The sequence below is a fragment of the Neospora caninum genome, chromosome III (genome assembly GCF_000208865.1).
Source record: "Neospora caninum Liverpool complete genome, chromosome III".
In the NCBI taxonomy this organism is placed as follows: Eukaryota; Apicomplexa; class Conoidasida; order Eucoccidiorida; family Sarcocystidae; genus Neospora; species Neospora caninum.
The window spans coordinates 1,920,167-1,931,907 of NC_018388.1; the positions used below are offsets into that span (position 1 = coordinate 1,920,167).

The following is an 11,741-nucleotide window of genomic DNA, read 5'->3' on the forward strand; positions in this document are numbered from 1 at the left end:
TGGTGTTGTGTTAAGAACAATCTCGCACGTTGGTATTAGATACAGGAACGAAGTTTCAGTTTTACACGGCATCTTCCCTGTCGCCTCCCACCTCCCTGGTATTTTTGAACTCTCTGACCATCAAATCGGAACTTCCCTCCCACGCACCGTCAAGACGAAAGAGTGCGAGAAAGACGCTGCACGTCATCACACTCGGCCGCGATGGTCGGAGACTGACACCAATCTAACTTCTAGTTTTGTCCACAGCATCGACAAAACGACGCACCCCATATGGGCGGCTGGCAGCAGACAACGTAGGCAAACCATATTCCCGTGCCGATACAACTCCTGTCCAGCCTCACATCCGCGGTTCCCGTGCTGCATCCGGTCAGCCAGAAGTACCCTCGCCAGAACCGAACCCGAGCCTGGCCCCAGCTGTTTGTACCCCTGGAGACGTCCTCAGAGACACACTATCATCTGCGCTTCCCGCCAGCAACGTCTGCTGTGCTCGGGCAAGACTTGCGACGGACCCCAGAACTGGTGGCCGCTTCGAATCTGCGGCTGGTACAGACTTCGCCTGAGCTTGCAGATTCCCTCCCGGACCAGCAAGTGCAGAGTTAGACTGCGTCGCAGCTGCCTTGCGTAGCACGTCGGAGATTTGGCCCAGCAGTGATGATGCCCCTGACACATTTTCTCCTGCCTCTTCTGCCTGTTGTCGCTGTTGGAGAAGCTGCGGCAGAGCCTGCTGGAGTTGCTGCTGCACGTGCAGCTGCTGCAGTTGTTGCTGAAGTTGAAGCTGGGATTGGTCTGACTGCTGTAGCTGATTAACCTGTTTCGGCAGTGGCTGAGGCGGCTCCTGAGGCTGGTCCTGTTGCAGCTGCTGCTGTTGCAGCTGCTGAAAGATCTGCTGCTGTCGCATGTGCAGTTGCTGTTGCAGTTGCTGCTGCAGCTGCTGCTGTTGAAGCTGTAACTGCAGTTGTGCCTGCTGAGGGACCAATTTCTGTTGCTGCTGTAAGAGCTGTTGTTGACGGTGTTGAAGAACCAGCTGCTGGAATTGCGGCTGCTGCTGGAGAAGCTGCTGTTGCAGTTGGGGTTGCTGCTGCAGTTGCTGAAGAAGCTGAAGCTGCTGCTGTTTCTGCAACAGCTGCTGTCTCTGCTGCTCTGCCCGTACCGCATCTGCAACCGCTTGAAGCATCGCAGTGAGGAGCTGAGGCTGGCTGCCGGTCGACGACCCAGTCGCGTTCGATGCAGCGACAGCGGCCAAGGCGGCGGACAGTTGTCCAGCCGCTGCTCCCAAAGCGTTTCGATTCACCCCGGCACCGCGGACGCTGCCTGGCCCGCCTCCTCCACTGGCGCCTGATGCTCCCGCGTGCTGTTGCTGCCGATTCTGCTGAGACACTGCAGCCGCAACGAGATTCGCTGCAGCGCTCGCCGCAGAGCTTGTCGACGGCCCCACTGTTGCCGCTGTACCGGCCAAGGTCGACACCGAGGGCGTGGCCCTGGCTACCGCCGCTCTGCTGTTCTGAGCAGACGTTGAAGACTCAACTCCTGCTTGCGACGCTCCCTCCGACAGACCGCCGCCTCCGCTAGCCAACTTTTGCAACTCGACGAGCAGCGGCGCCTTCCCCTCGGATCCCAGCCCTGCACCGAGTGAACTGCCGGCTACCCCACTTCCGGGGGACACTCGCGGTCCTGCTCTGGCCTGTCCATTCGCAGCTGCCACGAGGGGATTCAAGCCCGTCAGCAGGAAGTGGTTCGCGTGCAACCCACTTGCTGCCGCCGCAATTAGGGGCCGCATCGCTGCGGCAGCCGCAGCTGCTGAATTCGTTGCTTCGCTTGCAGTTCCAGTTCCACCCGCGCCGCTCCCCTGCGTGTTCGCGAGCGACAACAAGGCAGAGCCTGCAGCCGCCCCTGCGCCGCTTGGCTGCGTTCCCGGAGCTGCAGCCGACAGGCGGCTGCTGGCACCGCCTGAGAGATGTCCTCGATGCTGCTGAGCACCGACTGCTGAGGCCGAGGCTTGGCCGGCAGACGTGGAGGCGCTGCCCGACCCCGCTCCCGCCGCAGCTCCGGTGGTCCCCTGCTGAAGCGCCGCGGCGTTCGCGTTGAAGGCGGCGAGGTGAGAGGCAGTGAGGCCTGCAGGCAGGAGAACTTGCTGCGGCTGCCCAGGAGTCCCTCCATTCCCTGACACCACAGGGTTCCAAGTCGCCGGCGGACACGCGACCTGCAGTGGAGACAGCGCGGCCCCACTGACGCCGGGTGCAAACGCACCAGAAGACCCGTCCGGCGACGCAGTTCCGCCTCCCGGTCCGGATCCGGGAGCGCCTACCTTTCCACTGCTGCTTCCCGCCGGCGCCAGAAGGCTGCGTTTGGCTGCACTGCCGCCTCGGCCGGGGCCTCGCATGGAGCAACGTCCGCCGCGTCCCCCCGCCTTCACAGCCACAGGCTTTTGCTGGCCATAACCGACCAAAACGGCAGCGGCTTTACCTCCAGGGGGACCGCCGACTCCGACGCCCAGACCGCGCAGCATCGCCAGGTTGCTGGTTGGACCGCCTGCCGCTGCCGCCGCAGTCGCCGAGGCTGCTCGAGATCCTCCGCGGTGTCGAAGGCCTTTTCTGCCCAGTCCGCCTCCTCTTCCGCCCGACGAGGCGAGGCCTGACCCGCTCAGCGGTCCTGCCTCGCCAGGCCCGCCCGGTCCTTTCTGGGCGACTCCCCACCCGGACGCAGCTCCGGAAAGGCTCCGTGGAGAGCTGCGCAGGAGCGGGCCAACAGGCGCCATGCGCGTCAGCAGGCGCTGAGGCGCAGGTGTGCGTGAAGCTGACGCTGGATCATGCCGCGAATGCAAAGTTGCCTGGGGAGCGCCGAACTCGGCTTCCGGGTTCCCCGCAGAGACCGCAGCCCCGTAGAGGCCGTCCTCCGACCCTGGCGCACGTCCGCGAAAGTTCTCAGGCATGGGTTTGCCGATCCTGTCTCCAGCACTGGCGCCATCTGGCCGCGCAGTTTGTGCGAAAAACTCCGCAGCGTCCGAGTTCCGGAAATCTTCTGCGGCAGCAAGAGCTCCGCCGGGTGTCTGGGCAGTCTCTGCGGAGGATGCAAGCCTTCTGCCTCCCAATAACGCTGCCGCAGCCACGCCTGCAGGGAGGCCGCCTGCAACGAAGGCCGACAGAGCGGTCAATTCCTTCATCAAGATCGACGGCGGCGCTCCACTGGTGACGTTCTGGATTTCTTCCTCTTGTGCACGTCGTCGCCTTTCCCGACACCGCTGGCGGGTCAGCCGTTCGTGCAGAAGTTTGCGTTCCCGGTCGGCCCTCTGAGAAGCGCGGCGCTTCTCCATCGATGCATGCAGAGCCTCGAGCTCGTCTTGTTGCTTCTCGATGTGTGCTTGATGCTCCTCCTCCTCGATCTCCTGCGCAGACTCTCGATCTTCCATCGCGGAGATCTCCACGAAATTTTCGTACCGCCGTTCAACTTCTCCGAGGGTCGCTACCAGGCGCGCATGCAGCTGCCGCTTGAGGAGCAACTGTCGCTGGAGGAGGCCGAGCCGGACCGCCCGCTCCGGCTCCGACCGCGGAGGAAGAAAACGATGAGAAGCAAAGGGGAAGAGACCCGCGGCGCCAGGCACAGACGCCGCACTGCCGCTGGGCCCTAGGGGCTTGGCGCCTCCCTGCTTGGACGAAGCGCCGTCAGTGCGCGGCCGAAAGACAGGCGACTGCGGGTCGGCGACCCGGGACCGGGATGGAGAGCCATCGGGAGGGAAAGCGGCGTTTTGACGCGGCGAAACGGGGGCGCAGCGCACGTCGCGCGGGCCGAGACCAGACCGCGTCGCGTGGTGCGCAGGCGACGCACCAGGAGACTGCGGTTGCGCCTCGTCTCTCTCTGGCGAATTCGGACAGCACTCTTCCTCTTTCGTCTCCTCAAAGGGCCTTTTCCTCTGCAGAGAGCGAGGAGCGCCTCCACTCTGGTCTTCTGTGGCCACGCGCCCTCGACTCTCCGCGCCTGCATCGGGAGCGCCTGGCTTTGGCGCGACACAAAACGGCGGCTCTGCCCCGCTGCGTATCGACAGACAGACAGCGCTCTCGTACTGCTGTTCTCGACGCCGGACGAGTTCCGCCCGCAAGTGCTGTCTTTGTTGACGAATGAACGCCCTGAGGCGAGGCGCCAGGCGCGGATACGAAGGAAATCGCTCGGCGGGCACGAACGGCCAGCGCCGGCACGGGCGCTTCTTTGCAGGCGGCATCGCGCCACCGGCTCTGAGAGCGTAGCTGCGCGAGCCGGCGATCGGCGGGGGGAAGCCCTTTGAGAGGCCAACGGTGCGAAAAGGAGCGAGAAGATCGGCGCGTAAGGAGCTGGAAATCGGCAAAAAAACAGTCGGGGCGTGCCGAGCCACACAGGCAAGAACGCAAGAGAAGACGTGAGGGGCGAAACCCGAAACGGGTCACTGCGAGAGCGACATGCGTCGGCCCCGGCAAGTCCGGCGACAAGGGCTATTTACAGAGGTCAGCACAACCAAGTTCAAAGGCGACACTTGTGTGTGCCCGCTTCCTCGAAATGTGCAGACACAGACGAGAGAAGAAAGTGCATGCACTGTGGATAGGCAAAGATCGGACAGACGAGAAAAACTTACCGGACAACCAGCTATCCCCTAGAGAACAGCCGCGAGAGAAAAACAGCCCTGAGACGCCCTACACGCGCCTCGGTTGCTGTGGCTCTCTGCTGCAGATGCCCGGCGCCATTTTCTCGAGAAAAACCGAGGGGATGCACGCGCTGGAATACTTTGAAGCGGAGAGCCAGGTCCCAAACAGGCGAGTTTGAGACAGCGGGAACGACGGCAGACACGGCGCCGGCGACGAGACAGGCAAAACGGGAAGCTCAGCAGCCACTGGCGTCGTTCACTGGAGAAAAAGGGAGAGTCGTCTTTAAGCTCGAGCTACACAAGGGCATTAGGCCTGCACAGTGTCTCGGCAGAAATGGAGGAATTCGGCCTGGGGACGGAACGCCCAAGGACTACGGGCCGAAGCACGGAACCTCATGGACGTTTTGACCACACGCACGAATTTGCTGCTACGAGGCGTTTCCCTTCAAACCAGAGAACAGACGGCGGAAACACGGTAGAAAGCCGGCCTCGAGCATGCGAGTTTCTGAGGCAGGAGAGATGACCAGGACCGGGGCTCCAGGCAGCGACTACACAACCTGTTTCGGGGAATCTTCCACCAATGCAACAAGAATAAAACGGTAACTTTCCTGATGGCCAACCAGTCCAATCAAAACCCGTCGTTTCGAAATTTGCCGACGGCGTAGCCAGATGTTGTACCGCGTCGGCCCTCCCTGGAAAGCAGACCGAAAATGGAAGGCATCCTCCAAGCGCTTTCAGGGACGACGATAACGAAAGGGAACTTTGATTTAATGTGGAGCCGTTAGCGACAGAGGAGAAACGAAGCGCGTCGTGAGAGGACGGGGAAAATACCAGCGATGGATTCGCTTTTGTCCGCGGTCTCCCGTCCTGCATATTCAGTGCCCGACCGCTGCATGCAATGGCGACACGGTTTAGAAGCCACAACACAAGCAGCAGCCCCAATGCGAAAAAATCCAAGAGGTCGTCATGCTGGGGGTTTTCGGGAAAACGAGAGGCGACAGTGTGAGTCCCTGCCGCGTCTCTACACAACACTCACAACTCTACGGTGTCCAAGTTTTGTGCTGAACAAAACGGGTGGGAACTGAAACAGGACGGTGGACGGAGCAGGCGAAGAACAGTCGAAACGAGAACGCGGTTCCGCTTTGTGTCGCCCTCCATCGCCTGGCGAGGACTAGCTGGACAGATGAAACCAACGCAGCTGCCTTACTTTCGCAAGCGATCCTCGCCGGATTCTCTGCCAATGTGTGTGGAAGGATCGCCGTTTACCTCAAACATGCAGGGACGCATTAATGCCTTCACGTTGCTGGTCTTGTCTCGCACCAACTGTGTTTTCTTCGGTTCTTTGAGAACGCGAGAAACTGACGCTGCACAGCGAGGTCGGTGCAAATCGCGTATAGAGGAAACGTCCTGAAAGCACCTTCCTCAATCAAGCTCCTCTTCGCGGCGGCCAAAGTTCGTTCGATCGCCGCTCCAGGACAGGCTCAGCTTCCAACGAGCGTCTGCGTTTCAGCCCCCAAACTCAACTGGCGGCTTCGTCTGAGGCGACAGAGCTCGCCGCGTTCCGGTTCGATTCGGGCCGACCCGGGAGGGCGCAGAAAAGGTGGCTGCTCGACAGGAATTTTCCAGATTCCGCCGCCTCTGCGCTGCTGTCCAGGTGTCTGTACACTCCAGGTAGGGTCGGCCCGATGCAGGACGCGTGTGCGTGCGGGAAGTTCCAAAGCTTGCCTTTCTGGCAGTTGCGCATAACGCAGCGAGGAACTTGCGGGCTGCGTTGGGCGTTGCTTTTCTCCTAGAAAGGCGACACCCCCAAAAGTCGCAACATGGACAGAAAACGTGAAAAGCCCCCGAACGGGAATTCCCAAACAAACCATCCGGCGAAAGAGGTGCGCGACGCGTCGAGTCCGCCGCGAGCGGGAGTTCCTTCGATTCCGCCCGTCCGTTCAGCATGGCGAGCTGTGTCCGGTGTTCCACCGGCCGCTGTGCCTTCGGCGCAGAAAAAGTTGAGGCGAGGAGCGCCGGTCGACACTTCCGGGAGTTCCACTGCTTCGCCTGCTTCGCGCACACCTCTTTCCGAAAAAGGCGTCTCTTCGGGCCAGTCTTCGAAGCCCTGTTACCTCCTCGGCCTCGACACGAACCTGCTGCTGAGCCTGCTGAGCCTGCTGTCGCCGCGCGAGCAGCTCCAGTGCGTCCTGCCCCTGTGTCGGACACTGTATCTGTCCCTGTCTTCCCTCCCCTTCGTGCGCACCCTCGTTCTTCAGCACGCCAGCGCCTTTGCCTCCTTCTTCGCCCCAGATCGGCCGCTCGCGATGGCTAGAAAGTGCTGCCCGAGCTGCTGTCGAATTTGTTGCTTCGCCGTCGCTTCGCATGCGGACGACTCCCGCTCGCCTCAAACAGAAGACTGCGGGCAAACTCACTCCTTCAGAGACTCTCGCGGCACAGACACGCGCGAATCCGCTCGTGAGAACTGCGGCACAGTCGACTCACAGGCAGATCCTCTGGACCTTCCAGCGTGCAGGGGCCAGGACTCGGCCGCGTCATGTTCCGCTCGGTCGCCTACCGCTTCGGGGTTCCCCTCGGCGGCTTCCGTGTCCAAGCGGTCCTCGTCGCCTGCCTCGCGCGGCAGTGTCTTCATCGACGTGCCCGTCTCCTCTCCGCTGTTCCTGTTTTTCCTTCACATGAGGAAGTATTCTCAGCTGGAAGTTGTCGACGTTTGCATCCCTGGAAGCGTCGCCCCCTCGCCGCTCCTCTGCCTCCTCCTCCTGCGGTCCGCACCCACCCTTCGCCGCCTCACCGTTCGCGGCCTCGACGAAGGCAGCATCTCGTGGCGGATGAGCCGCGCGCCTCTCGAGCGCGCAGTCTGCCGGCCCCTCCAGGCGCTCAGCGACGCCGGGGCAGTCTCTCACTCGGCTCCAAAGACGCCGGTCTACTGGCCTTGCAGCTGCCGGCGACCCGCAGCGGAGTCGCCCGAACCCGGCTGCGCACCCCCGAGCAACGATGAGAAAGACTCTGCTCCGATCGCCTGTGGCCTTGAGGCAGCCGATGCCGCCGGCGCAGACCTGCCTGGAGGCAACACCGTGGACGGAGCGACGCCGGGGTGTTGCCCGCCAAACGGAAGAAGCGGGGCAACTGCGGACTCTTCCTGGCGTCAGGTGTCCGACGCGTTGACTCCATCTTTTCCCTGCTCGGTCTCTGCGGACTCTGCCTCGGCTCCTGCCTCTTCGCTCTTGCGTCTCTCTTCTGCGGGTTCGCCTTCGCCGGCGGCCCACGCAGACGCTCCCCGCGTGCGCCCTGCCGTTGCGGCCCCGCCGCGGAGACAGCCCGCCAGGGGCTGCGGCTCGTGCGAGTCGGTCGCCGTCTCTGCGCACCTGCTGGCGAGCCTCCAAGGCGACGCGTCGCGATGGCAAGACCTCTGGTTCCCCACGTGTCCTCTTTCGCGCCTTCTCGCAGACGCGGTCCGCCTCGACACGCTGGAACTGGACGTCAGCCGGCGGCGGGGCATGTTCGCAACTCTTCCGCTGGCCATGGTGTCTCTGCGCGCCGACAGCCTCGGGAACCACGCCCTGGCGCACCTGCGCGTGCTCGAGGTGTGCAACGCCACGCCCCGCAGCTTCAAGTGAGAGCGATATCGGAGCGAGATGACGAGGGCCGAGTGATCCAGAGGATCCAGAGAAAGGGACGAAGGACAAACGTACGAAAACCGAGAATGGGGTGGGGAGGAGTCGAGACTCGGAGAGAAACGCCCAGACGCTTTTCTCGGCAGCATCCACGTTCCTCTCGATGTCAGCGCGCTTTCTACGAACTCTCTGGGGGAAGCCTCCCGCGTCATCCGGATGGAGACGCGCTCCGTCTCGTGGAAGAAGCGTGTGGTGGGATGCCTGTCTGCGTGTCGCTGGGCGTATCCGTGTGGGGTGCTGCTGTTCTTTGGCGTCCTGTGCTTTTCCGGGCTTCGCCGGCCTTCTCTTCTGCGCCGTGCTTCTGACACTCTCGGGTCGATGATGCCTCATGTGTTTCGTTGGGTCGTTTCAGATGCGGCGCTATCTCTCTCCCGAGTTTGCGGAGCCTGCGTCTGCACTTCGCTGAGGTGGCGGCAGACGACGCCCACGATCTCGGGTAAGGCCATGCCATTCTAGCGCGGAGACCGCGCGGCCTTGACTGACTTCCAGTGCTGTTTTGCCAAGGCGCGAAACGCGTGGAAAACGGCGCCTGACCCCTTGTCCACACCTCAGAGCAGCGCCGCGTCGTCTGCGGAGGCGACCGGAGGGCGGGAAGTCTCTGCAAGGCGGAAAAAGGCAGCAGCGTGTGCGAGAGCGCGTCCTCGCGTATTGGACGCTGCCTCGCGAGAGAGCTGTCGGGGCGAACTCGCAAAGCTAGAGGTTTTGGTGGGAGGGCGGGAAAGAGGCAAGAGTGGCGGGGGCCTTTGTTGCGTGTGTCGCCCCAACCTCGACTCGCGAAGGGTGCGGATCTCGACGTACGGCCAGGAGATGTCGAAGCCTTTGCAAGCTTTCTGTGCATGTGCTTGTTTGTTTGTTTGTGTGTGTGTGTACACCCTAGCTGTTTGCTTCAAGGCTGCCCGCAACTGGAAAGCCTGGCGGTACACACCGACAGCGACGATGACCAGATGATCTTCCTCAATCGGCTCTTGATCAAGTCTCTCCGACACCTGGCCGGAGAAGACCCGAACGCTGGATCGGCACGAAGCGCGCGAGGCGCTGGCCATGCCGCTGCAGGGAGTGAGGCTTCTGGTCGAGCATCGCGCCGTCCACAGGCGGCATCTTCAGCCGTCCCTGACGGAGGCCCTCGTGGCGAGCGAGCTCTCCCGTCAGACGATCAGCAGCACCGGAACAGCCCCTCCACAGAGCGGTGCCAGTCAGCGCTGCCGCGTCTCCAGACCTTCCAGATGATGCTTCTGGATCTCCGAGTCATCACTCTCCTGGCCAGAGTCGCTCCAGCGCTTCGCGTGCTGCGCCTGACTGAAGTGGAAAGCTTTCGGTACGAGGAAGCCGGCTTGGAGGAGGGGCCACGAATCCAGCCAAAAAAAACCCAGTATGAGCAGGCGGTCTGCAGTGTACAGACAGCCTATTTCTTTTGCGTGGATGAAAGGGCGCTCGCCACATATTAGGCCTTTTCATTGACTGGGCGCTTGCTTGCTCGTGAGGATTTAGACGTTTCGGAAGGACGGTGCCTATCCATGCCGACAGAACCGGGTATGCACGGTCTGTGCAGACGTTTTTTGTGGTCCTAGGTCGTGCGCTGTTGTGGGCCTCTCACACAGTTTATCGTTCAGCCGCCTTGGGTGACTTCGGGGCGAGAACAAAGGGCCTCTGTGTCGGCTCCAACTTTTTTTATCGCCGATGCGCAGTCGTGCACTCTAGCCGACGGTCGACGTTCTTCGTGTGTGCCTTGGCTCCTTCCTCTTCGTGGCAGTTTCTTGCGCGTATCGGCCTGGAAGCGAGACTTACGCATGTCTAGGGTTCTCTCGCAACGGCTTTTGCTTGGCGTTCCCGTTCAACGTGTTTTACGTGGTGGTCCTGTTCTTTCTGCGTCCAGATCTCGCGAGGGCCGGACGGTGCTTATGGAAGCAGTCCGGCGGCTCGGCCACTTGCACAGACTCGAGTTTTTCGGTTTTCGTCTCGAAGCTGAAGGGAAACTCGAACTGGAAGCTCTCCTTGCTGCAGAAGCCGAAGCTCGTGGCTGGGGGCCAGCCGCCTTGACCCTAGGACATGGCTCCTCAGTTGCGCACGAATTTTTCATTCCGTGCATGTAAACGACGTCCTAGGAGGAAGCGGTTCTGAGCAAGAAGCTGTTTCGTTGGTGAATAATGAAGTGTTTTCCCAGACGGGACGGAGCGCAGAGGCCCTTGCGTGGCTGGTTTGAACGTTTACCTCCCTGTTTTTTTTTTCTGCTCCCTCGACTCAACGCAAGAAGGGGGGAGGTTCTGCACGCATGCGCACAGGAGCATAACGGAGCGCACCGTCGTGCGGGTTTATTTAGAAAGGGGACGGCATTCTCAAGCGAAAAAGAGACAACAACACGTTCCTACCCTAATGCACGGGCAATGTTTCTTTGGAGCGGTGATGTTGGTGTTCTTACCAGCAGACAGACGTGGGCGGAACACGAAGCGAGTCACTGATTATACAGACCATCTTTTCCGAAGCAAAAAGTTTGTCATGATTTGTATCAGCTCTTAACACCAATTGAGGCGTTGCGGTGAACAGCCGCCGAATGGCACAACAGAGAGAGCGATGAGTGGTGGAAACGAACAGAACAGGCTTTCGTTTGCAGCAGCACGAAACAGTTTGGGGCATTACACGACATTTGCGACAGAGGGAAAACGATGCTTGGCGGAGAGCGCGAGAGAGACGCAAAGTAAGATCAGAGAACGAGCAAGGAAGAAAGCTGTAGTCACCTGCTGAGATCTTCGATTGAGGTAGTACGCCCGACAGGAAAAGTCGACCAGTAACGGAAGTGGAGGAAAGAGGAAGGGAAGGGCAGAAGCCAAGCTGAAGCAAAAGAAGAGGGGCCAGACAGCAGGCTCCTTCAAGAGTACGTCTTTCCAAATTGAAAACCTCTTTTCTTAGAGAATGAAAGATTGCAGGCGGCCTCCACAGGTGGTGGGCCGCAAGAATTCTTCCGATTGACTTTTACTTGAATTCAGGAGCTTCAGACTTTTCAAAGTGTGTCGTAGAGTGTGTGTCACAAACCAGGCGTTACCGTTGGAAGCCGTAAACTGCGGCATTTACGAGAAAACTCTGCGCATTTTGCACGTAAATGTGTGTGGATGTACGGTGAGTGCAAGTTTCTAAGGAAAACGGTTCATGGTGTTTACCGAAACAGCCAGAGCCGTCGCGAGCGCCTGCTCGACTGGGACGAAGAACGTTTTCGCTTACAACATCTATTGATACTGCTTGAGAAGTTCCACGTTCCCAAACCGCCACACTGCACCAGGCGTGTGTATCACGAACTCTAAATGTGTAGGTCCGGATAAATCCCATATCAAGCCCGTCAGAAAAGGAACAAAGACAGGCAAGTGGTGTTCGAACTTTGGCCTAAACGCAGCTGACGTGCGGGCCTTTCCACCATTTCCGCGTTCCTTGCTCATTTTCATTTTGTCAATAGATTTTAGATGTTTCCA

At 60.5% G+C, this 11,741-nt stretch overlaps 2 protein-coding genes across 2 annotated transcripts; one reads left to right on the forward strand and one right to left on the reverse strand.

Annotated features, from left to right (window-relative positions):
- Nucleotides 1-367: 367 nt before the first annotated feature.
- Nucleotides 368-4,213, reverse strand: NCLIV_009260 (conserved hypothetical protein; the record flags this gene model as incomplete). Its single annotated transcript, XM_003880441.1, has 1 exon — nucleotides 368-4,213. One exon carries the CDS (start codon nucleotides 4,211-4,213, stop codon nucleotides 368-370), a length of 3,846 nt encoding a protein of 1,281 aa, XP_003880490.1.
- A 2,216-nt stretch (nucleotides 4,214-6,429) lies between these two features.
- On the forward strand, nucleotides 6,430-10,373 carry NCLIV_009270 (conserved hypothetical protein; the record flags this gene model as incomplete). The annotated part of the gene is made up of 4 exons (XM_003880442.1): nucleotides 6,430-8,222; nucleotides 8,636-8,719; nucleotides 9,161-9,598; nucleotides 10,157-10,373. The coding sequence occupies 4 exons, from the start codon at nucleotides 6,430-6,432 to the stop codon at nucleotides 10,371-10,373; spliced, it is 2,532 nt and encodes an 843-aa protein (XP_003880491.1).
- Between the last annotated feature and the right edge of the window lie 1,368 nt (nucleotides 10,374-11,741).